This window comes from Leguminivora glycinivorella, chromosome 8 (assembly GCF_023078275.1).
Source record: "Leguminivora glycinivorella isolate SPB_JAAS2020 chromosome 8, LegGlyc_1.1, whole genome shotgun sequence".
NCBI classification, from domain to species: Eukaryota; Metazoa; Arthropoda; class Insecta; order Lepidoptera; family Tortricidae; genus Leguminivora; species Leguminivora glycinivorella.
This window is the reverse complement of record NC_062978.1, coordinates 14,386,764-14,409,816: the sequence shown is the minus strand read 5'-3', so window position 1 is coordinate 14,409,816 and position 23,053 is coordinate 14,386,764. Positions and strand designations below refer to the sequence as shown.

Below are 23,053 nucleotides of genomic sequence, written 5' to 3'. Positions count from 1 at the left end.
AATTGTACCGGTGAAGGCTCGTTTTCAAAAAATTGGCAAAAATCAATAATAGAAATTTATAATCACTAAGGCATAACAGCAATTTAAGTAAACGTTGCAGATTAATTTAGTACAAAACTCACTTCGATGTGATGTAGATTTTCAAAGAAATTGTCACTTAATTTTAGGTAATTTCTGAAAAAAATTGAATTCGTCTTAGGCTAGTTTACTCTTTTTCAAAAACTTAAAATAAAAATCTAGTCTGAAATGATTGTGGTACAGGATATACGAATTATAAATTTACCCGTTTTAATATTCAAAATTGTCCAAATTTTACAAATAAGATCGACTGATTCAGCTCTATACGTGCGTTTTTCTAAACGTGCATTAGAGAAAAATTCATAATAAATTTAGTGAGTTAGTTTTCAAAAATCCAGTCTTATAAAAATCAAGATAATAAGATGCTCTAACTGGAACTTGATTTAAATAAATCTATTGGATAACGGAAAGTGTAGTATTTCACCGACTAAAACTATCAATTTTACATTCTTTTGACGTTTTTTTTGAAAGCAGCCTGAAAAGTTGCGTCTTGCGTCGCTTCGTGAACGCACTTTCATACTAGCCCACAAAAAAGTCGTTTCGAAAAGTCGCCCGTGGGTGCACCCTCTTAGGGTGGGACAAAGTTGCTCTGCGACTTTTTTGTCGCTCACATCCAGTCTATGGGATAGTATGAGAGTGGACAGACCAGCAAGTGTGCGCACTCTCATACTAGCCTATAGACTAGATGTGAGCGACAAAAAAGTAGCCAAGCAACTTTGTCGCCCGTGGGCGCGCACCCTTAGTCAGAGCTTGCCCGTGGATCTTGCAATGTCTTGAATATCACCGTCATCGAAACGTCATCTCTATCTCTAATGTTGACAGATTCACTCGCTCACCTCATCTAATTTGCTAAATAAATTTTCAAGATAAAAAATATTTGTCGGACTGAATTTGGTGTTTTGGAATTTTATAAACGTGTAGATCAAATAATTTTTTACAAAAGTTTTGTTAAATATCGCAACTTTATAAAATGTAAGTTAAGTCTTGTAGTGTTCAAATCGCATTTACATCTTGGATGTTCCCTCTATTTCAAGAGCTTTCATCATACCTTTTAATTAAATCACACCGGTGATGTTCGCAAATTTGTGGGATTTAAAACACTCCTTGCGATCGAGATGTAAATCGACACAAGTTCAATAAAAGAGAAAACATGCATTCGTGTGTTATACATAATTTTGTTTTACAACTCTATAAAAATGCTGTGAAAAGTAAAATATCTATTTCATTATATTTACAAAAATAAATTTCAGGTCATTCCAATCACCAATGCCTAGCCGGGAGTTCTTATGGGATATATTTAGAAGGTAAGAATTTGACTTTTGTTCCTATTGACAACATATTTTAGTTTTATTTGTTGAACGAAAATAATGTAATGTTTCTTTTTTTCTTTAATAAGTTACTTGTAGTTTTCCATCAATTTTATTTTTGTAAACAGAGTGGACAAAGACCGCAGTGGGTATATATCAGCTGATGAGCTGCAACAGGCTTTGTCAAATGGTACCTGGAATCCGTTTAATCCTGAGACAGTAAGACTTATGATTGGTAAGTTTAATGTATTTTTATGTTGATAAAAAATGTAGCCTCTTTCAAAATATACAATGTGTTGGAGCATGAATAGGACCAACTTATATAGCACATGCAGTAAAATTTATGTAAATGAAAATGAAATATTTATTTTTTAAGTAGGCATATCACAATATGCATATGAACATCAAATAAAGCTATGCTGGCTCTAACCCTACGCCTAAGATTACTGGAAGATTATGGATTATTTACCATTGCATTATTTTGTATTGTACCCAATTTTTAAATTATTAATAGAAAGGCCTTGAATTGAGGATTTCGTCAATTTTACCTATTAAAGCATTGAGTAGATGGATCACATATTTTTCCAGTGTTTCTTGCAAAGGACATATTTAATTATTTACAATCATGGCTGTGTCCTACTTGACATCCTCCTACTCTCTTTAATTGTTTTGAAGAAATCAACTGACATAATTGAGATATCTTACATTTTGTCATATATGTATGCACATATAAAGTAAAACATACTGGTATTTGATACATGTATTCTAACTGTAGAGCATATTAATATAATAGACATATTGTAAATAAGTATTAGCTTATCATTACTGGACTGGGGTTAACATTTCCTTAATTACTCTATTTATCTCAATGAGAAAAATACATCACAAAATATTACTTAAACCAATTGTTGTCAAGCAATCTTTGTGTGATAAAAAAATACATATGGTAAAGGACTTCCTCCACTTTGAACTAGTTTTAAGCAGGATAGCTATGAGTTTTGTTAAGTATATCCAAACATTATTTTCAGGTATGTTTGACAAACAGAATAGAGGTGTCATATCATTTGAAGACTTTGGAGCACTATGGAAATATGTCACAGACTGGCAAAACTGCTTCCGTTCCTTTGATAGGGATAACTCTGGGAATATAGACAGGCAAGAACTGAAAAATGCACTCACAGCATTTGGGTATCGGCTATCTGATGAAGTTGTGGGCACCATGGTTCAGAAATTTGATAGATTTGGACGAGGCACAATTTTGTTTGATGATTTCATCCAATGTTGTGTAACTTTATATGTAAGTATCATTACCAGTTACTGATCCACAAAGCAAGTCATCTTCTTCCTAATGCTAATTTCATTAAACACAAAATTAGTTGTTTGGATCTAACTTTAAAATGATTATTTTTTCTGATATATTGATAACATAATGAGTGACAGCATTAAGAAACAACCATTATTATGAGGTTTTATTTTATTACTTGTAGATATTTCCAAGTTTTATTTATATTACAAATTGTCATTTCAGACATTGACATCGGCATTTCGTCAATTTGACACAGATCAAGATGGAGTGATCACAATCCACTATGAACAGTTCTTGAAGATGGTATTCGGTCTAAAGGTATAAAGTGTTAAACATGGTGATGATTTAAACCACCTAGGTTTCTGTAAAATACCTACATTACGACAATCAAGCAAAATCTTTTTATACAATTATTGAGGTTTACACATTTATCAATGTTATTATGCGAGATGTCTATCCATCACAACCTCTTTTTATAGCACAACGCATTAAGAGTATGTATTTTTTTCTATGCCATTTTTATATTGACAAAGAGAATAGAGTAAACAGAGTTTGATATTTTTTTAGTGACATGACTTTGCTAACTATAAACCATCTAAAGACGCATGAGAGGATTTACAGTAATCCGCCCTAATTTCCGAATTGTTTGGAGCATATTGCGGAGCAAGGGAATCCATAAACGCTTCTGCCCATTCTAGAGACGGTGGGTGGGAACGGGATGAAATTTGTTGACAGCCTCTAAATTTTCTTATGTTGTTCCATAAAAAGCGAGCTGGAGTGGAGGGAGATAACGATGAGCAGAAGGACTTCCAACCCTCTCGTTTCTTTGAACGAAGAAGGAGTTTTGTTTCCGCAATGCATTTGTTAAGTTCAATGTATTTAGCCATGCAAATGTTGTTACGATATTCTAATTCGCATTTCTTCCTTTTTTTAATTGCCAGTGTGCAATGCGGATCCCACCAAGGAGGGGAGCTAATTTTCCCTGAGGGAGGGTTCTTTACTGGGAGGACTAATTCTGCACATTGTAGTAAAATTTTAGAAAAAGCCTCGGCACAGTCGTTAATGTTTTCTGGGAAAATCGGAGGAAGAAGGGAGGCAGATTTGTTTAATTCATTTTGAAATTCAGGCCAATCAGCATTAAGTAGATGAAATTTGAGGAGTGGAAGAGATGGAGTTTGGAATTGTTTAGACGGCACAAGTGATTTAATTAGAATAGGAAAATGATCGCTGCCAAAAGATGAATCAAGAGTTTCCCAGGAAAGAAGAGGTGTAAGACTGGAAGAACAGAGAGAAATATCAATCGCACTAGCTATCTGACCAGGGCGGGAGCGTCTCGTAGGAGAGCCAGAATTTAGGATACAGAGATTTAAATCATCAATTATTTTCAGAAGTTCGTTACCTAACACGGAGTCAGACTTGCTACTACCCCAAACTTGATGATGGCAGTTAAAATCTCCTAGAACTATAAGGGGGGAGGAAAGGATTTTAACATGGAGGATAAATGGGAAAGAATTGTTATGGAAGGATTAGCTAAATAAACCGATACATAAGTACAGTTAGCAACACGAGCAGCCACCACATCAAAATCAGCAGGATGGGTAACATTAATTTTATTTGGTATAAGAGAGTTCCTAATTAGTAGAACACAACCAGCGTAACCATCAGGTCTGTCATCCCGAAAACATGAAAATCCAGGAACTCTGAAATGATGTTCTGGTTTTAACCATATTTCCGAAATCGCAAGAATGCTAAGATTATATTTATTGATTAGATAAATTAACTCCGACTTCTTATTTTAATTACTCTTACTATTCCATTGGAGAATAGTTTGGTCCATAATCAGGGGAAGAAACAAAAGAAGAAAAGAGAGAGGCAACGTGGGACATCATACTATTATTATTGGGGGCTGAAAATAAATTCGTTAAAACAGATAGCAGTTTTAGAATAGCAGCAAGCACTTTTTCTCCCTCTGAAGAGGAAACGGGATTGTGAAGAGCTGTTCCATTAAAAGCTGATAACGGGTTATCATTCACCATAGCCCTATGGGCTTTTTGATCATAACCACTTCTACGAGGGGGAGGAGAGCGGGCTCTGGAAAAAATCGTTTTTTTATAGGAAGAATTGTTGGTAGGAGAAGCTAGGATGTTGGCATAAGACTTGCCTCTCATAGGATGAAGTTTGTCAGCTTCTAAATATGAAATATTTGTCTCCGCCATCGTTTTTTTAATATTGCATTGCCTTACGTATTCCGGGCAAGATTTACTTGAAGCTAGGTGATTAGCTTCTCCTTTACAATTAATACATTTAGCATCCTCAATTTGACAAGTCTCACCAAGGTGGTCTCCGCTGCAACGGAAACAATGAGGAGACGACCGACATTTTTCTTTAGTATGACCAAACCTGCAGCATCGGAAACACTGGGTGGTGGGAAATGTATAAAACTCCACCTTTAAAGAATTATAACATACAAATATCCTGGGGGGAAGAATTTGACCATCAAAGGTGATAACTACTGTCTCAGAGGGGACCCAATTAAAAGTACCGTCTTGATAATTCGTTTTTTTATAGTTCAGTCTACGAGATTTCAACACTCGACCGCATCCCTCCGGAACCTTCACGAAATTGATGATATCTTCTGGAGACCAATCTGTCGGGATACCTTTCACCAAGCCCACTCTGGTTACGTTTGAAGAAGGGATAAATGCCTTAAATTTTTTGTTTCCCAAGGTGGGGGATGTCAGGAAATCATTTGCGTCCTGATAAGTGTGGAAGCTCAACGACACTCTGTTGCGTCCCAATCCTTTGATAGAGCCATCAATGACGTTAGGGAACTGTCTTTGATGGAGATGTATAAATTGTCCGAAAGAGACAGGGTGAAGCGATGCTCCGGGGGATATGTTGTCATATTGAACGTGGATGGTGAAGGGACCTGGGTCACTCTGTTCATACCTGTCTCTTTCCTGAGTCGTAATCGAGGCAGATATATTAGGAGTTGTCACAGCCGATGATGGGGGGAAGTTTGTAGATAAGCAGGAGGGGTTACCTGCGATGGGCCAACTTGCGAGTTGGACTTTTGGCCGAGGGCTAATTCGGACTCTTGAGAGGAATCTTGACCAAGAGGAAGACCCGAAAAAGAATTTTTATAAATACCTTCAGTAATTCCACTGCCTATTTCTTTAAAATCCGATTCGGTATTTGGGGAACTGCGAGAACGGGAATTTGAACGTGATCTATTCTTTGTATTTCCAATTCCTGAACCTGCTAAAATTTTATTCTTCGTGTTAGAATTAATATTATATCTTAGCTTGCGAGCCAGAATATCACGATTTTCAGTTACGGTGACATAGGCGCCGGGAGAGGGAGGGGTACGACCGACTGAGATTTTCGACCCACCAGGGTCACCTGGGGAATCTTTCTCCATTATTGGAAAAAATTATTGTTCTTGTGCCCAACTAAGCAAAAAATATATGACAGCTCAGAAATCTAATCAATTAAATTAAATTTCAAATTTGATATTGAAAAATAACAGTATTGACGTTCCGCCAGTGACAGCCACCTATATTTATTTTCTATTATTGTTTAAAACGTTGCAAAATATTTTCTTCTCACTCAACTGCCAAAACCAAACGAAAAAAATTTTATTTTCTTCGGTGGAACTAAATATGGTCCTAAACCGAGTCAAAGATTCATCTCCAGGACATGACGGTATCCCCTACTCATTCATTAAGAACGCTCCCCCAAAATTGACATCATATTTTCTGGACCTCATCAATTCTATTTTTACTCACGGCGTAATCCCTCGACTCTGGAAGCAACAGCTAATAATTCCCATCCTTAAACCAAACAAAGACCCTCTCGACCCTTGTTCTTATCGCCCTATCGCCTTGTCTTCTGTACTCCTTAAAATCTTGGAACATTTGATTAAAAACAGACTTGAGTGGTTTGTCGAGTCTAATAACCTTCTTTCCTCCTCACAATTTGGCTTCAGAAAGGGTAGAAGTACAATGGATAGTCTTGGAATATTTACTACCGACATTCGTATTGCGTTTAGCCAAAACAAATCTGTGGTTGCTGCGTTTCTGGATCTCAAAGCCGCTTATGACAATGTACAACTTCCTATCCTTCGTGAGAAGCTGGTTAAATTTAATCTTCCCCCCAGATTGAGAGATCTTGTTATTATGATTCTCTCAGATCGGTTCATCTCCTTCAGAGGAAACGATCCTTCTATTGCCCCTTCAAGATCCATATGGAAAGGACTACCTCAAGGGTCAGTCCTTAGCCCATTGTTGTTCAACATCTATTCGGCTGACCTTCATTCCGCCTGCAATCAAGCAAATGTCCTCCAATATGCTGATGATATTTTATTATACTCTCTCAATAAGTCGATCCCTTCTGCTACTGAACTTCTCTCTCGCTCCCTAGAATCCCTTAATAAATGGATAGAACTCCACGGTTTTGAACTTTCTCCTTCCAAAAGTAACATTGTTATTTTTTCCAGAAAACTGTCCGTCCCTGCTATACAAGTTTCCCTTAAACATCAGAGCATTCCTGTTAAACCCCATATTAAATTCCTTGGCTTGGTGCTTGATTCCAGACTCACAGGACAAGCTCATTGTGACTATATTGCCACAAAATGTGAGCGTAACATCAACGCTCTAAGATGTCTTGCCGGCGTTTGGTGGGGTGCCCATCCTTTTGCATTAAAGTTGTTATACAATGCTATAATCAGAAGCCTATTAGACTATGGTACATTTCTCCTGGAACCTGCTAATGAGTCTTCTCTGCAAACTCTCAACCGCATACAGGCAAAAGCTCTTCGTATAATTACAGGTGCGATGAAGTCTAGTTCCACCATTGCCCTCCAAGTGGAATGTGTTGATCCTCCTCTTGACTTACGCCGCCAATTCCTCTCAGACCGTTTTCTCTTCCGCACCTTCCAATTTTCAATGCATCCCATTTACCCGAAAATAATTCTTCTTAATGATCTTTACAATCACTCGCCATTTTGGGCCAATAAAAACCCTCCTTGCTTAGTTACAAGTTTTAGAAGGTTTAAGTCCATTAAAGACCCTATGTTTCACTCTCCTAACCTTCCCATGTTTGATCACTCATATCCTGTGACCATATTGCAGCCTCGTGTTCTTTTGAACTTTGGTTCTTCCAAAGGAGACATTTGTGCAAGAAATCATTTTCAGTTTACCTTAGGAGAAAACTGGAAAGGATGGCACACTTTGTTTTCTGACGCTTCCAGATTGTCTCCTGCCGGCTGTGTCGGAGTCGGTACTTTCCATTCCCAATACGGAATTGTTCAGAAGGCGAAGTGTCCTCCGGAAAGTTCGGTTTTCTCCGGAGAATGCATGGGCATTCTGAAATGCCTAGAATACTGTCGTGTAGCAAATCTCAATCGTTCTCTTATTTTTTCAGATTCTAAAAGCGCCCTCCAATCACTTCTTTCGGATCCCTTTTCTTCTAAATTACACAGTCCCTTAATCTTCCTCATTAAACAGGAGATTGCCAACGCTTACTCTCGAAATTCGAAAATTGCGCTCGCTTGGATACCCAGCCATTCTGGTATTCCAGGAAATGAAATGGCTGATCAAACGGCTAAAGAGGCTGTCTCATGCGGGGACAAAACCCCTTTTAAAAACTGTGCCTTTGATCTTTTGGCTATCCCAAACAAAATTCTTCGCAGCTCTTGGAATGCTCGCTGGCATATTCGCAGCAGAACCCAGGCAAAATTCTTTGCATTGTTACAGCCCGACATTGGACAAAAACCTTGGTTCCATAAAATTCCCTTGAGCAAGAGGACTACCTCATCTATAATCCGGATGCGTCTGAACCACTGCCTCTCTCTAGTTCGATTGCATAAACTTCATCTCCGGGACTCATCCCTATGTGAGTGTGGCCTGGATGATGGAACTCTCAATCACATTTTTCTTAACTGCCCTCGTTTAAATCATGTCAATCTTTACTCTGGCCTTATTTTTCAAAAAATCCCCCTTCCGACTCATATGCCTTCACTTTTAATCCCTAACCCGCCCATATTTCGACTTCTTTCCAATTTCATAACACTTAATCACCTTAAATTATGACTGCTCATTAATATTTCGACTTTAATTTTCTTCAACTAATTTTCCAAAATCATTGACGTGATGCTGGCAAATGCCTTCGTGGCGATAGCCAAGGAAAAAAAAAAAAAAAAAAAACTATAAACCATGAGACACTGTGTGACATAGGCTCATCAGCTGAATAGCTGCTGGTCTATAATTTTTGACGTCCCTAACAGATTATATTACAGTGGTGATTGTATATGTGATATGTGATGTAGGTATATTTTTTCTAATTTTATCAACATACATTTACGTATATTCACTATGTAGTCAAAGAAATAAGATATGCTCTTTTCATTTAAGTATTATCTGTTCTGTTACGACACTGGATCAATAAAGCACTACACCACATTAGATTCTATGTTGAGAAAAGGGCTTGAATTGCTTTGGCAGTATTTTAGTGTATTTTAATGTTATTTTATTACAATACACAAGAATGATCATGTAAATTACACTTACATTTTCTAAATTATTATACCTATTTATATTACTTATAAAAAACGCTAAACGAATATTAACCTACTTGATTTTATAAATGTTATTAGATGTATTTATTGAATGTTTCATATGACGTTGAATATCGTAAGGTATAACTTAAATATGTTGTCTTACTATAATATTCACCATATTTTAGGTAGGTACGACATTGACATATTACATTATAAACGCACAGAATCAAACAAAATTACCTTTATAAATATGACGCTGACAATGACCAAATAGAGTTGTAGATAAGCAGGATTCAATTTAACCAAATTTGAAAAACAACCCTATTTGTACTAGGACACGATTCAGTTTGATAGAATTTATATTTTACCATTTGTATGTCGTATCGTAATTAACTATAATATAAGCCATTATAGCTTCGCATGGGGACAATTTGATCTCTATATTCGTAACATTTCGGCCAAGTCGTTTGTCTTGCGGATGCTGGTCTAGTTTTAGCCGAACGCTCGTTCGGTTCTTTTGTATGATTCGGAACTTAATGAGTGACTTTGTAGTCAAACGGCCGGTTTTCCTACGGCTCTCTCCGGCAAAATGGGTCCAAAGGACCCCTTTTAATGAGCCGCCTTTTTTACCGATATTGTAGATTCTACGTATTATAAGAGTTAAATGCTTTATGTCGATTGTTAGTCTGTTGCTGCTGTTAGTCTGCAGCTGTAAATGGTAGAGGTTTGTTGGTATACTTATGTTGTGTACTCTAACCGTGGACTTTTTTCCGTCCAGTGTTGGCCGTAAACTCCGGATTTCAATGTTGCGCCTTCAAGACTTGGGAACACTCCAACATGCAAAAAAACTAGATGCAAAATTTGCACCACCTACTAACTGGTATCTGGGATATTATATTCATAATTTTGACATGTGGTCTTTACACTTTATCATAATTAATATACTTATTATTGTAATAACCGCCTAACTGGTCACTAAGACACGTTACCTTAATCACGTTAGTAAATGAAGATACCAGTCCCTATTTAAACCTAATTAAGTACCTCTTTCAATTTCTAGATTTTTACACAATTTTAATGAATCTACATTTACATGAAATATGTAATTAATATTATAAAGTTTGACGAAGACATTTTTATAACATGCCTAAACCTTTGTACCACCTACACAACAACCACTTGCATTTATAAATTATTACTTTGCTTATCCTCATGGAGTATCTATTTCTATTTAAATGTTTATTTTCGTTATACATTATATAGTATGTATTATGTATTGCATTACTTCTAAGTGTTGTTTATGTCTCAGTCTCAGCTCACTTTGCCAAATTTTTGCGTAGAAAAGCATTTTTGTATGTTGCTCAATCAATGAGCTTATGTGCACTAAGTCACATTATATTTAAGAATCTCTTTCGCGGATTTTTTGTAAGTACATATTTTTGTATTACCTACCAATGTCATCCAATGTCGTGACTATAACACGAGCTAAATTGTACTGAAAATTTTATAAATTTCTCAATTAAGACTGCATGTTATTGTTCTAAAATTATATATTGGTAGATTATTAATTTACATTGAAAATATATGTTAACTTTCGATTAAATCGATCTTAAACGTTTAAAATTTGCGTTTGCGTTTAAATAAAAAGGAACATGCAAATAAAAGATATCTAGACTTTTATTTATTCCGGTGATAAGAAATGATATCAGGTCCTAGAAACAATCATCTGCCGCTGTCGTTTATCGCGCAACTGAGTATTTCGTGATTCATACCACCTCAGCAAAATGCACTAATGTACCCCTAATCCTAGTATAGGTACCTAACTCGTGCTGCGTCCGTAAGGCACTGGTCCCACCGCGAGCTAGTAAGCTATGAGCTATCGGCTATAAAAACGAACAAAAGATAAGCCCTCCCGTGCAAATAAAAGAGACACGGCGATATTGATAGCTCACCGCTGGGCGAGTAACTATAAACATCGCCGTGTCTCTTTTATTTACGCGGGAGTGATTATCTTCTGTTCGTTTTTATAGCCGATAGCTCATAGTTTACTAGCTCGCGGTGGGACCAGTGCCTAACAGCCATTGAACAAATAGAAGCACTAAGTACGATAATAAACAATTGCAGGAGCACGAGGTTTCTTATGGCTCTTACTCGAGGGGCCAATCCTTTTTGCGTAAATAGTTTAAATAGCTTTATTTACTTAAACTAGGGCTCTGGATATTCGTTACTACCCGCCGATCCGTGCGCCCGGCCCCTTAGCCCCGGCGGTGCTAAGCGTCCGAACTACCCGAACCCGCCGAAGTCCGTTCCCGTGTAGTGCCGTTCGCGCGTGTAGTGCCGAATCGGCGTTCGGGGCCGGACGGCCGGACGCACGGACTTCGGCATCGGCACCGTTCGGGTATTGAACACACGAGGCGGCCGGCGGACCGATCGACTTATTGCCGTGCCGGTTTGTATTTAAAAAAATACTTAGGTGAAATTTAAAATTTATATTAATTTAGCGAACGAATACGAATTGGTTTTATACATACTCGTTTTATTTTGATCAATAACGTGTTAACTATATTTTTTGTACTTGTTCCCGTTACGTTGTAGGCTACTCGTACAGATTAGATAATATGGAGTGATATTCAATACAAATATTACAAACGTATTCCTATTCCTATAGGTCCATTATTCGCCAGGCACACTAGTCTACTGGTTTTTTTTTCAATAAAGTTGCTTAAGACAATTGCGAAAAGTAGAGTTTAATGGACTTTATTTGTCTCTAGGTTAACTAATAAAAGTCTAAACAGGGTATTGGTTTGTGTGAAAAATACTATATTAGTTCTATTACTTGATTGTTTTATAATGTTCATGGTGCCTTACTATAGGGACCATACCACCTATAGTATAGTTATATCTATGTCTCATAGTTGTAAAATAAATAAATAAATATTGGGGACATTACACAGATCGACTTAGCCCCAAACTAAGCAAAGCTTGTACTATGGGTGCTAAGCGACGATATACATACTTAAATAGATAAATACATAACTATGGAAACGGATTAAATTGCGTATCCTGAATTTACTATTCATCCCGACGTTTCGAACACTTTACAGCGTCCGTGGTCAACGGGTGACACTCAGTTTCCACAGTTTTATTTCATAAATATCTTTCAAATTAAGGAAATGTATTTGAACTGTCGAGTTATTAGTTTTTATCTAAGAAGTTAGTAGAATTAACGTCGCATGAGAAGACAAAGGTATAATAATAATGACTTGTGGGCGGCACAATAACCAATACCCGTGGTGATTTTTACTGATAATAATGACACTCAAACCTCACACTCGGCTTCCCTTTAACATGGACAAACCTTTTGTTTGAAAAGTTCTAGATGTAGCCGCGCTGTTTTACAAATACCTAGATAAGAATGGTATTTTTTTTGTTATTTTGGAGGGAACCACTTTGAAGTGAATATGTATCCATAGTCCTGGTTCTTAACTTGAGCTAGTCGGATAGGGTGTGACAAAAAGCATGAGATTTGACATGTATATAGATAACTTACAAACACTTAACAAAAAAAAATAAAAGTACGCAGACGCCGAAATGTCAATGTTTCCCCTCTTTTCCCTCATTATATCATTATCTTCAGTTTTTTTTTATATTGTCATGAAAACCGTGAAAGCTATAATCACGATATTTAGGAAAAGTATATTCTCCATAAAAAATTTCTACAATACTGTCTTTTAAGGTATATAGCTTTAACTCATCATTTTTAAATTATGCTTAAGTCCCCCGCATAATAATTGTGTTTAACTACTAGTGGGATGAGTAGGGGTAGCACTACCGACTGTTAGTAATATACTTAAAATGGAAATATTGTAGAGAATTTCATGGTACTTCTCCTAGACATATTTCTGGTAAGTACCTACTCGTAATATTTACTTATCAAAACCTTTAATAGTTTTCGTGAAAATTTTAAAACGCTAAAAATGGGATATAATAGTGGAGGGAAGAGATTGACTCCTCGGCGTGTTTCTACTTCTATTTATTCTTATGAACGTCAAAGCTATGTGCACACCAAGTTTCATGCTTTCTGACATCATAATAATTTAGGCCACTGAAAACGCGTGCCCTATATAATAATACCTAAAATGTAAAACATGGAAAAAAATCGAGTAATTAAAATTTGTCCCCCATTCACAATTGCTCCGCTGTCCCTTTCTCGTTTTAGTTATTAAGGTTTTATCATTTTTGGTTCTTTAAACTGATTTTCATATTCGCTTGAACCAAGAACGCGAACGATCATCAAGCATCACTATACGTCGAGAACGGATCGGACCCGCGGGTTTTTAGAGTCCGTCGATCCGGACGCACGGACTACACGGGTACCCGGACCTTAATTACACGGTCCCTAATTACCCGTTCCAAACGGGCCAGAAATCCGGATTCGTGTAACACGGGAACGGATACCCGGCAACGGGTACACGAAACACGGACGCGACCGGGAGCCCTAGTAGAGACTAGAGACATTTTCATACAAATTTGAACTTGATGCCCAAAACTGGCTGCTAGAATTAGCGTTTAAATGATGATATTGTCATCATACATCTTCTATTTAAAAAAAACAGTCGAATTGAGAACCTCCTCCTTTTTTTGAAGTCGGTTAAAAACTAGCCTATTGACTAATAACTATTACCACCCTCATAAATTATATCATCTCGTGTAAACTGAATGTTTCAGGTTATAGATTTATGTATAGATATTAATTACGTAAGGTGCCAATTATACCTTTTCCAAATAAACGTAAATATCTTCTTTAGTGTTTGTTTTATTATCAATTCATTGTTTTTTTATACAACCGAAAAAAAACTGTCTATCCGTTGTACCATCGAAAGTAAATGCAGGTAATATTCGACCCATCTACCTAAGTGAGTCTTCTGTTATTAATTTATTTTATGAAAGAGACTTATTTGTAAGTAACAAGTTATGAAAGAATGCGTCTCACCGAAGCCGAAAATGGACAATATGCCTATGACGGGTCAATATACGAAATAGTAAGAAAACAATTGAAAATAAGTAAATAAATATATTTGCTCATTATTCAAATATGTTGCGCTTACCTATTATTAGATAACACTATTAAGCTTAATAAATTATTATTATTTTTTGTCAGTTTTGATCTTCCAGGCGCCCAGTTGGTACTTGAGCCAGATCAGGCCGAGGTCGCAGCCCATCTGAATCCAGGAGATGATCGGAGTCACCTTGGAACCCTCGATCTCGGTCCATCTGACAGGGATCTCGAATATGGGAATGTTCAGTTTTTGTGCTATGTAAAGTAGTTCGACATCAAATGCCCTGCAATAGAAAAACCACCAATTATGGCATGTCATTCATGCGTGGAGATAGATGCCCGATAAATCAATTTACACAATTTATCTGTGTTAAAAACACAAAGTAGAAAAAAGTCGTCGTTCTTGTTACGAAACTCAACTACTGAAGTTTATGATCAATATTAGTCCTATCGATTTGTAAAATATTAAACAAGTCCACATAGAACGAGCCCCACGAGCCTTGGTCTGTGGAGACCTCGAGATGTGCCTCCCCCAAGCAACCCGTGGCACGTCTACACTAACGGACATTCAAAATCATTATTCAATCGAATACCTATGAACCCTATGCGTAATTTCTCTGTGACAGGCACCAATAATGATTAAATCATTTTTCTATACAGCTAGAATGGCGAACAGGGTACAGTATGTACTTCAAAGAATCTATGACTAACCATCTATTGACGTGCAGACTGCTGAAGGCGATGGCGGCCGCCCGCCGCGTGAACAGCTTGAAGCCGCACTGTGTGTCCCGGATGCCGCGCACCGTGAACAACCAAACCAGGAAGTGGAAGCCAAACATGAGTATGTTCCTGAAAAATGGGTAGGTAATCATAGGTAGTATATGTACTTATAGTATTGACGGCGACAGTATAGGGTGCTCCAAGGTGTCTCATTGTCAGTATGTAAAACCGGGCTAGCTGTTCATTCGAATGAACAAGTGGCCGAGGGGCGCCACGCGCCCGCCTGTGTAGTCACGACACGTACCTACTATTCTTCTGAGTTTTACGTAGTAACTTACCAGTATTAGTTAAATAAAGCAAATAAACTAAAGGATCAATAAAATAAAGGATCTGTTATGTTAGTAACTTATTAATAATCTGTGGTAAAACCATGATGATCTAGGCTATTTGCATAATACTTAAAACTTAAGGTGCTGTAATTTTCAATGCCTTGATACTTTCGAAGTCCATTTATGTATTCTGGATATTGAGTTGTTCTTAAAAACTTTCACTGTCTAGTGTCCCCACATATCACGGCTATTCCAAAGTTACAGTTTACAACTCATAGACAGCAAACATGTTAAATTGAGTTGGTAATTTGATATAAAATTCAGAAATACCTGAAAATACTTCTTGTTGCCAGGGATTCTTTTTCTAAATGTGCCCTTGATCCAATAACAATGGCGAGGCAGTCACCAACCAGTCCCGGCTGAGTGTTCACATTAGCCTTCACATGTTGGTTTAATGCAAGTTCTAACTTAGTTAAGTCTTCAAACGTTGTAGCACCATCTGCGTCTGCAAATAGTATTGCAGCACCCCTAGCCCGTTGTATTCCCTAAAACGAATTGTCTTTTGTAACATCACAACATGTAAGGCATTCAATATTTCGGCAATTCTAGAACACAAGACTGTAAATTGAGTTCAGATGTAAACATGTAAAGACCTATACCAACTCTGCCAATTCAATTATGAAATAATGAAGGCTGATATATTCAATTGTAAAATATGAAAGTTCTCAATTTGTGTCATACTTTCTAGCGGTGACATGGTATCGTATGGAATCCAAAGCTACATCAAAAAAATGTACGAAAATTGTACTAAATTGTACGCTAATTAAAAAAAATAGTACTACACGCATTTACAAGAAAACAATGATCAATATGTCACCGCCAGAGAGCATACTTTCTGGCGGGCGCTCTCTATTTCACTATGTAACAGTCCAGTTTTCAGCTTTTTTATGAATCAGAAAAAATGTACGAGAATTGTACTAAGCTGTCCGATACTTAAAAAAAAAATAAGTACGCATATTTACAAGAAAACAATGATTTATATGTCACCGCTAGGAAGCAGACTTTCTGGCGGGCGCTATCTATTTCAATGTGTAACAGTCCAGTTTTCAGCTTTTTTATGAATCAGGAAAAATGTACGAGAATTGTACGAAGCTGTCCAATACTTAAAATAAAAATAACTACGCGTATTTACAAGAAAACAATGATTTATATGTCACCGCTAGGAAGCAAACTTTCTGGCGGGCGCTATCTATTTCACTGTGTAACAGTCCAGTTTTCAGCTTTTTTATGAATTAGAAAAAATGTACGAGAATTGCACTAAGCGGTCCGGTACTTAAAAAAAATAACTACGCGTATTCACAAGAAAACAATGATTTATATGTCATCGCTAGGAAGCATACTTTCTGGCGGGCGCTATCTATTTCACTGTGTAACAGTCCAGTTTTCAACTTTCTTGTAAATCTGAAAATATGGACGAGAGTTGTTCTAAATTAAAGTAAAAGTAGTAGTAGTAAAACACTTTATTGTACCAGAAAATAATACAACACACAGGAAAAAGAGCTTATTATAAGTACAAAGGCGAACTTATCCCTTTAAGGGATCTCTTCCAGTTAACCTTTGAGCAATTGAGGGAGAATTGGAGATGGTAGGCATTAAACGACAATTCTAGAAAATGTTCATCACATATTTACAAGAAATTTCACCACGTCAACTGGTACGGTGAGCTACATAAGGTAGGTAAATATACCTGTATTCAATTTTGACCTGCATTCTTCCCAAGTAATGTTTCGATATGTATAGATATTTATAGACGAGACTGTAAAGGCCCATTTGAGTCTTCGAAAACAGATAGCAAAATTGCGTTTTATCCACAAGAGTGCAAAGTAATTTCATACAAAATTTTAACTTGATGTCTGCTGGCTGATAGAATTTACCTGTGTATAAATGATGATTTTGAATCATAAATTATAAATAAATTGATGGATTTCATTTAGGCTGCCTTTACACATGTAAGTTTATACTTACGTAAATCTTTGGTAAGCGACTGATGGTACCATTTACACCTATGAAAAACTTATCGTAAGTTTCGCTTACGGAAGTTTTGTGGTTTTCAACTTACTAAAAGTCTACATTGTTCCAAGCAAGCAAAGTTGAAATGAAAAACAAACGACCGCCTTGTTCGTAAGGCCAAAACTTATCAATTTATTTCGATAAACTGTGAGTCGCTTCCGTAAGCAAACTCGTACTCATCTCACTTAAAAGTTTTCAGCTTACGAAAGTACCAAGTCAAAACTTACCGTAAGCTGCATATACAAAAACCACCATTTGAAAGTTTTACATAAGTCGCTTACGTAAGCGGTAAAACTCACAGGTGTAAGGGCGGCGTGCTACCCACCAAAAACATACCTGTTAAAAAGGGGGCCAAGTTCATATCGGCTAATTGGGTATGTAAAGTTTTCCTGATAGAATACTTTATAACGATCTTGGAAAGGTGGCTTGTTTGTTTTTATTTCTTATTATTTATTAATTATCTTTTTTTAAGTGACCGAAATGACGTTTGTGAAATTTAATGGCGGATGAACTATGAAGTGACAATGCATTTGCGTGTTCTGAATGTATGAAATTTCCAAGAAATTACCACATACAGTTCTCCGTTTCAGAATACTTCTAAATTTGACCTTGGCAGGTTTTCATGCTGTACGTAATTATTTAAAAGATTAAATGAATCTATTTATACAAATAATTAAATTAACCTGCCAAGTTCAAATTTAGAAGTATTCTGGAATGAAGGACTGTGTGTAGTAGCGCTGGCGAGTCTTGAGAATGGAATAGGAACTGAGCTACAGGGGGTCAAAAGTGGGTCGAAACGGTTCGTGTAAATAGTGCATGGCATGTGCGCCGCCTGTTGCTGGAACTTGGCCTGCGCACTACCATGCGTGTGTTTTTGTTGCATAGTAACATAGCAGTAACCTATAACAATTTATTAGAACAAACTTGTAATTATTTCTACGCATGTCAGGGGCACCATTGACCTATTTCATAATGGTTATATATATAATTATCTTCGTCAAGTTAAAATTTGTATGAAATTACTTTTGCACTCTTGTGGATAAAACGCAATTTTGCTATCTGTTTTCGAAGACTCAAATGGGCCTTTACAGTCTCGTCTATAAATATCTATACATATCGAAATTTAAAAATGCACTATTCAAATGGCTAATGGCAAAACTGTTCTACTCGATTAAAGAATTTGTGGATAGTAATGGGGAAGTATCAACAGAGTAAGATATGCTGTAAATGTTGTACATATTGTATACCTTAGTTTAATAATAAGTAATTAAGTTAATTTTTAATGTAGTTTTAGTTATTGTATTATTTGCATGCTGCCAAAACACAGCTAAAAAGTTGGTACACACAATTTATGTAAGACCTATCATGTTAACACTTTTTAAATGCGAATAAAGAATTATGAATTATTACTTGGGAAGAATGCAGGTCAAAATTGAATACAGGTATATTTACCTACCTTATGTAGCTCACCGTACCAGTTGGCGTGGTGAAATTTCTTGTAAATATGTGATGAACATTTTCTAAGATTGTCATGTAATTTAGAACAATTCTCGTACATATTTTCTGATTTACAAGAAAGTTGAAAACTGGGCTGTTACATAGTGAAATAGATAGCGCCCGCCAGAAAGTTTGCTTCCTAGCGGTGACATATAAATTATTGTTTTCTTGTAAATACGCGTAGTTATTTATTTTTAAGTATCGGACAGCTTAGTACAATTCTCGTACATTTTTTCTGATTCATAAAAAAGCTGAAAACTGGACTGTTACACAGTGAAATAGATAGCGCCCGCCAGAAAGTTTGCTTCCTAGCGGTGACATATAAATCATTGTTTTCTTGTAAATATGCGTAGTTATTTTTATTTTAAGTATCGGACAGCTTAGTACAATTCTTGTACATTTTTTCTGATTCATAAAAAAGCTGAAAACTGGACTGTTACATAGTGAAATAGATAGCGCCCGCCAGAAAGTATGCTCTCTGGCGGTGACATATTGATCATTGTTTTCTTGTAAATTCGTGTAGTACTTTTTTTTTAAATTAGCGTACAATTTAGTACAATTTCCGTACATTTTTTTGATGTCGCTTTGGATTCCATACGATATCATGTCACCGCTAGAAAGTATGACACCTCAATTTATGGAGAAAATTGTGTTTCTTAATTTTTTGAGGACAACTGTGCAAGTTTAAAATTTGTTTTTTTTTTCGTGATGAAAGGGGGTATATACAGTTTTATGTCATTAGGTCAGGGTCGAGATAGTCATGATGAAATTAGTAAAATACATTTTAAGGAATTTTCATAACACATACACTTCAAGCACATGTTGGACACTGGCCATCAAATATATGAAAGAGGCGCGTTCCTAGCATACATTCTAAGCTCGTGTAGGTGAACGCGTACTATGCTTGTATGAGTGAGATATGACAGTTCGACTGTTCGCGTTTTTGACAGGCGGTAACTGTGAGGTTACCGAGAGGGGGTGGGCGGCACTTTTAGCGGGGAGCGGGAGTGGCCATACTGTACGATAGTACTCTTTATTATACTGTGCTAAGTTATTCTTTATAGAAACACATTTTTTGCAACTACTAATGATTTTCGAAATAGGTTTTTGTTTTCTCTTGATTTTATTTATTAAAAATCTTTATAAGGTGAAAATGCCCAACAAATTTTATGGTGTTTACCACAGAACTAAATCAAGATAGAAGGAAAAAGTGTATCTACTTCGCGTGCGGAAAAGTTAAATAGCGAGCAACATTGTTCGCCGCGCAAGTCAGTCTGCTCCCGACCGCTGCCCGCGAGTGACATACAGTGAAAAATACAAAATGGGTCGGTATTCGATAATTAACTGTTCAAACACCACCAATAAAAGCAAGGGTGTTAAACAAAGTGTTTCCTATCATCGGTAAGTACCATTTGTCCTAAAATATTTTTTATTAAATAAAAAACACGATTTTCCTATTTTTATCATCAAAACATTAGCTGACGTACGGCCGTCAAACTAGTTTTCCATTGCGGCTTTAATTTGACGAGTCCGACTTGGCGTGCGTTTAAAAACAAGCGATATAAAAATAGGCTATTCAAACTGTCGAGACAAAGTGAAGGTAGATTTGTTATTTTGTCCGTCGAACTCACGTCGAACTTAAGAATAGTGGTGCACCACGGAACTATATCGTCATGTATGCTGCGATTTCCTTATTCGATTTAAATCGATTTTGCGAAGCAGTGGAAATTATAATTATGTTTTTATATTGTTATGAAACTATACATATAAAGTACCAGTGAAAAGTAAATTTAACTTTAAAATAGGTTACAGTTACGGTATTAACGTTGAATTTGTGGTCGGCAGAAAAACAAATACAAACATAATACGCTCTATATTTATTATGAATAAAAATAACTCTAAAAATGTGTTAATGGTTAATTATATTTATATATTACTAAAAGTTGTAACAAATAACATGAGGATAATGCTGTGAGTACATGGTCGATTTTCTTAAAAATATTACGAAATATTAACTAGTATTAATACCTACCTACTAAAATCTTTGTTCCTGGCCTTAGGCAAATTATATACCTACTAGTGAATTGTTTGTCATCACACGAATACAGGTATATACTTACTTCATTTCACAACGAAGATGAACATCCGATATTTTTAACTTCGGCGGGCATCCCGCACGCAACCTCCACAATCGATCGAATGGGTTACGCGGCGACAACGTTCCCATCACTAAAGTACACTCGTGACGTCATAGGCTCGACACAAAACGTTACACGCTCGGTTTCGCTGTTAATCGCCGAGCATTTTCCATCTTCTATCTTGATTTAGTTCTGTGGATCTTTTATACTTAAAAGTATTTACTTACCAAAATTAAAAATGTTGCGGCGCTCAAAACGCCATAGAAGATAAAAAACCATAATAGAGAAACTATGTCCATTGTAAGACAAGGAATGTTGACCGTTTGGGTTAGTTCTTTTAAAAATTAGTCTTCAGCATTTAATGGGAATGAAATATACGGTATATGTTACAATTTGATAGTAATATGCAACTTAAATTGAAACATTTTGCTCTTTTAACGAAGCGAAACATACATTGCCGTATTTGCGGTTCACTTGACGTTTTGTGACAGTGACAACAACCTGACAACTAACTATGACATGTCAGTAACAGACTGGCGTACCGCGTATACCAGATATTGATGTAGCCGGTCAAACACGTTTGTCATTATAAAATGGCGCGAAATTAATTTTTCCCTTTCAAGTGGTTAGCAGTTTGATTGCCTTAAATAACCTGAACCTTTCAGCGAAACCGCTCTAACGATTTCGCTGAAATTTGTTGTGGGGGATTAAGGGGGTGAAAAATCGATCTAGCTTAGACTTAGGTCCCGGAAAACGCGAATTTTCATTCGTTTCTCTTTCGCGTTAGTAAATGCAATGGTCGCTAATTTCGTCGTCCGCGCATCGGCGACGCGTAGCTCCGTCGTAACATGGTCGGGCTAATATTCGCAGGTGGCAGGGTGGTTTCGAATCCCGGCCAGAAAGTTTTTTTTTTGTATGTATTTTTTTTTAAATATATGTAATATAATAGAGAACCGAGCGAAGCTCGGTCGACCAGGCACTTTAATTTACAAAATGCCAGCCCTCAGTCCCACTCTTTAATCGTAATAAACGACAATGGACTACATCATCGTCAAAACAAAGTTGAAAATGGCATATGTGCCTTTTTCAGAAGGGTAGTTATTCTCGGTTGTCAATAAGGTGCTATTTCTATTATAGCCTTCTGTTGAAATCGAACTTATGATCTTATCGTCAACCGAAATGTGGTACCTTTTGATTGAAAATCAACACCCTTAGGAAAGAATAAAGAAGTAAACGTTTACAACAGGTACAAAAGTTTTATTTAAAATGTCAAGGTTATCAGTCGGTTTAAGTAGGCGTTTTTATTACAATTAGGACAAAAATAATCTTTTTAATTTCACTAAGGTAAAAATAAAATAAAATTTACGAAAACCACCATCCAAATTATTTGCTATAAAATGGACTTCTGCTTCCAATTTTAATTTCACTGAGAAGCTTCAATTGACAATTTAACAATTTCAACCCTTATTGCATGGATAGATTCGAAATAGTAATTTTGTAAAAGATTGCTTACTTAAATCATCTTTGTTTGTGGCGGACCATGTTTAAAGGGCCCTAATGCTCTGAGTGCAATAAGGACCCTTTATGCGTGGAATACCACAATTATATTACAATCAATATTGTAACTATATACACATATTTCTAATTGGTTAGTCTTATCTTAAAAATTACAATGCGAACGAAATTTTCCTTAAAATAAAACTATTGAGGCACACACAGTGAATTAGCACCGAACAGAAGTTCACCATAATTTGTAAAGGGGAATATTTGGCCAAGTGAACTGGGAGTTAAGTTTGATCAAAAATAAACGTCTCACTCTACCATTAAGCAAAATGATAGGCACCAATACAAATTTGATGGAATACTACCGTAATTAGTGGCACCATACTTATTGAAGTCAATCATTGGTAGAGCGCTGTTTTGCATAGTTATCTTAATAATAGTGATAAAATTTTATATACATTTAAGGAAGGCGTAAAGCGACCAAACA

The 23,053-nt window shown here is 36.4% G+C and overlaps 2 protein-coding genes across 4 annotated transcripts; one reads left to right on the top strand and one right to left on the bottom strand.

The window, feature by feature from the left end:
* The first annotated feature begins 886 nt into the window (after positions 1–886).
* Positions 887–10,916, top strand: LOC125228576 (programmed cell death protein 6). Of its 3 annotated transcripts, none has more exons than XM_048133197.1 (6): positions 887–1,050; positions 1,329–1,382; positions 1,514–1,620; positions 2,414–2,682; positions 2,914–3,009; positions 10,029–10,916. In XM_048133197.1, coding segments are annotated over exons 1-6 (540 nt in total). In that variant the 5' UTR covers positions 887–1,048; the 3' UTR covers positions 10,041–10,916. The 3 variants fall into 3 exon arrangements, with proteins under 3 accessions (XP_047989154.1, XP_047989153.1, XP_047989155.1); XM_048133196.1 differs by lacking the exon at positions 10,029–10,916 and adding an exon at positions 4,080–5,909; XM_048133198.1 differs by lacking the exon at positions 10,029–10,916 and having other exon boundaries at positions 2,914–5,909.
* A 3,393-nt stretch (positions 10,917–14,309) lies between these two features.
* LOC125228733 (dolichyl-phosphate beta-glucosyltransferase) lies at positions 14,310–17,667 on the bottom strand. The gene is made up of 4 exons (XM_048133394.1): positions 17,656–17,667; positions 15,689–15,903; positions 15,021–15,158; positions 14,310–14,593 (listed from the first exon to the last, which is right to left on the bottom strand). The coding sequence occupies exons 1-4, from the start codon at positions 17,665–17,667 to the stop codon at positions 14,398–14,400; spliced, it is 561 nt and encodes a 186-aa protein (XP_047989351.1). The 3' UTR covers positions 14,310–14,397.
* Between the last annotated feature and the right edge of the window lie 5,386 nt (positions 17,668–23,053).

What these genes read in the sequence shown, in the direction of transcription:
- LOC125228576 (XM_048133196.1), top strand. An exon ending in TTATGGGATATATTTAGAAG is followed by an intron (nt 1,383 to 1,513) that starts GTAAGAATTTGA and finishes TTTTGTAAACAG; the next exon opens with AGTGGACAAAGACCGCAGTG. An exon ending in AATGTTGTGTAACTTTATAT is followed by an intron (nt 2,683 to 2,913) that starts GTAAGTATCATT and finishes TTGTCATTTCAG; the next exon opens with ACATTGACATCGGCATTTCG.
- LOC125228733 (XM_048133394.1), bottom strand. An exon ending in GCAACAAGAAGTATTTTCAG is followed by an intron (nt 15,159 to 15,688) that starts GTATTTCTGAAT and finishes CCCATTTTTCAG; the next exon opens with GAACATACTCATGTTTGGCT. An exon ending in AGTCTGCACGTCAATAGATG is followed by an intron (nt 14,594 to 15,020) that starts GTTAGTCATAGA and finishes TTTCTATTGCAG; the next exon opens with GGCATTTGATGTCGAACTAC.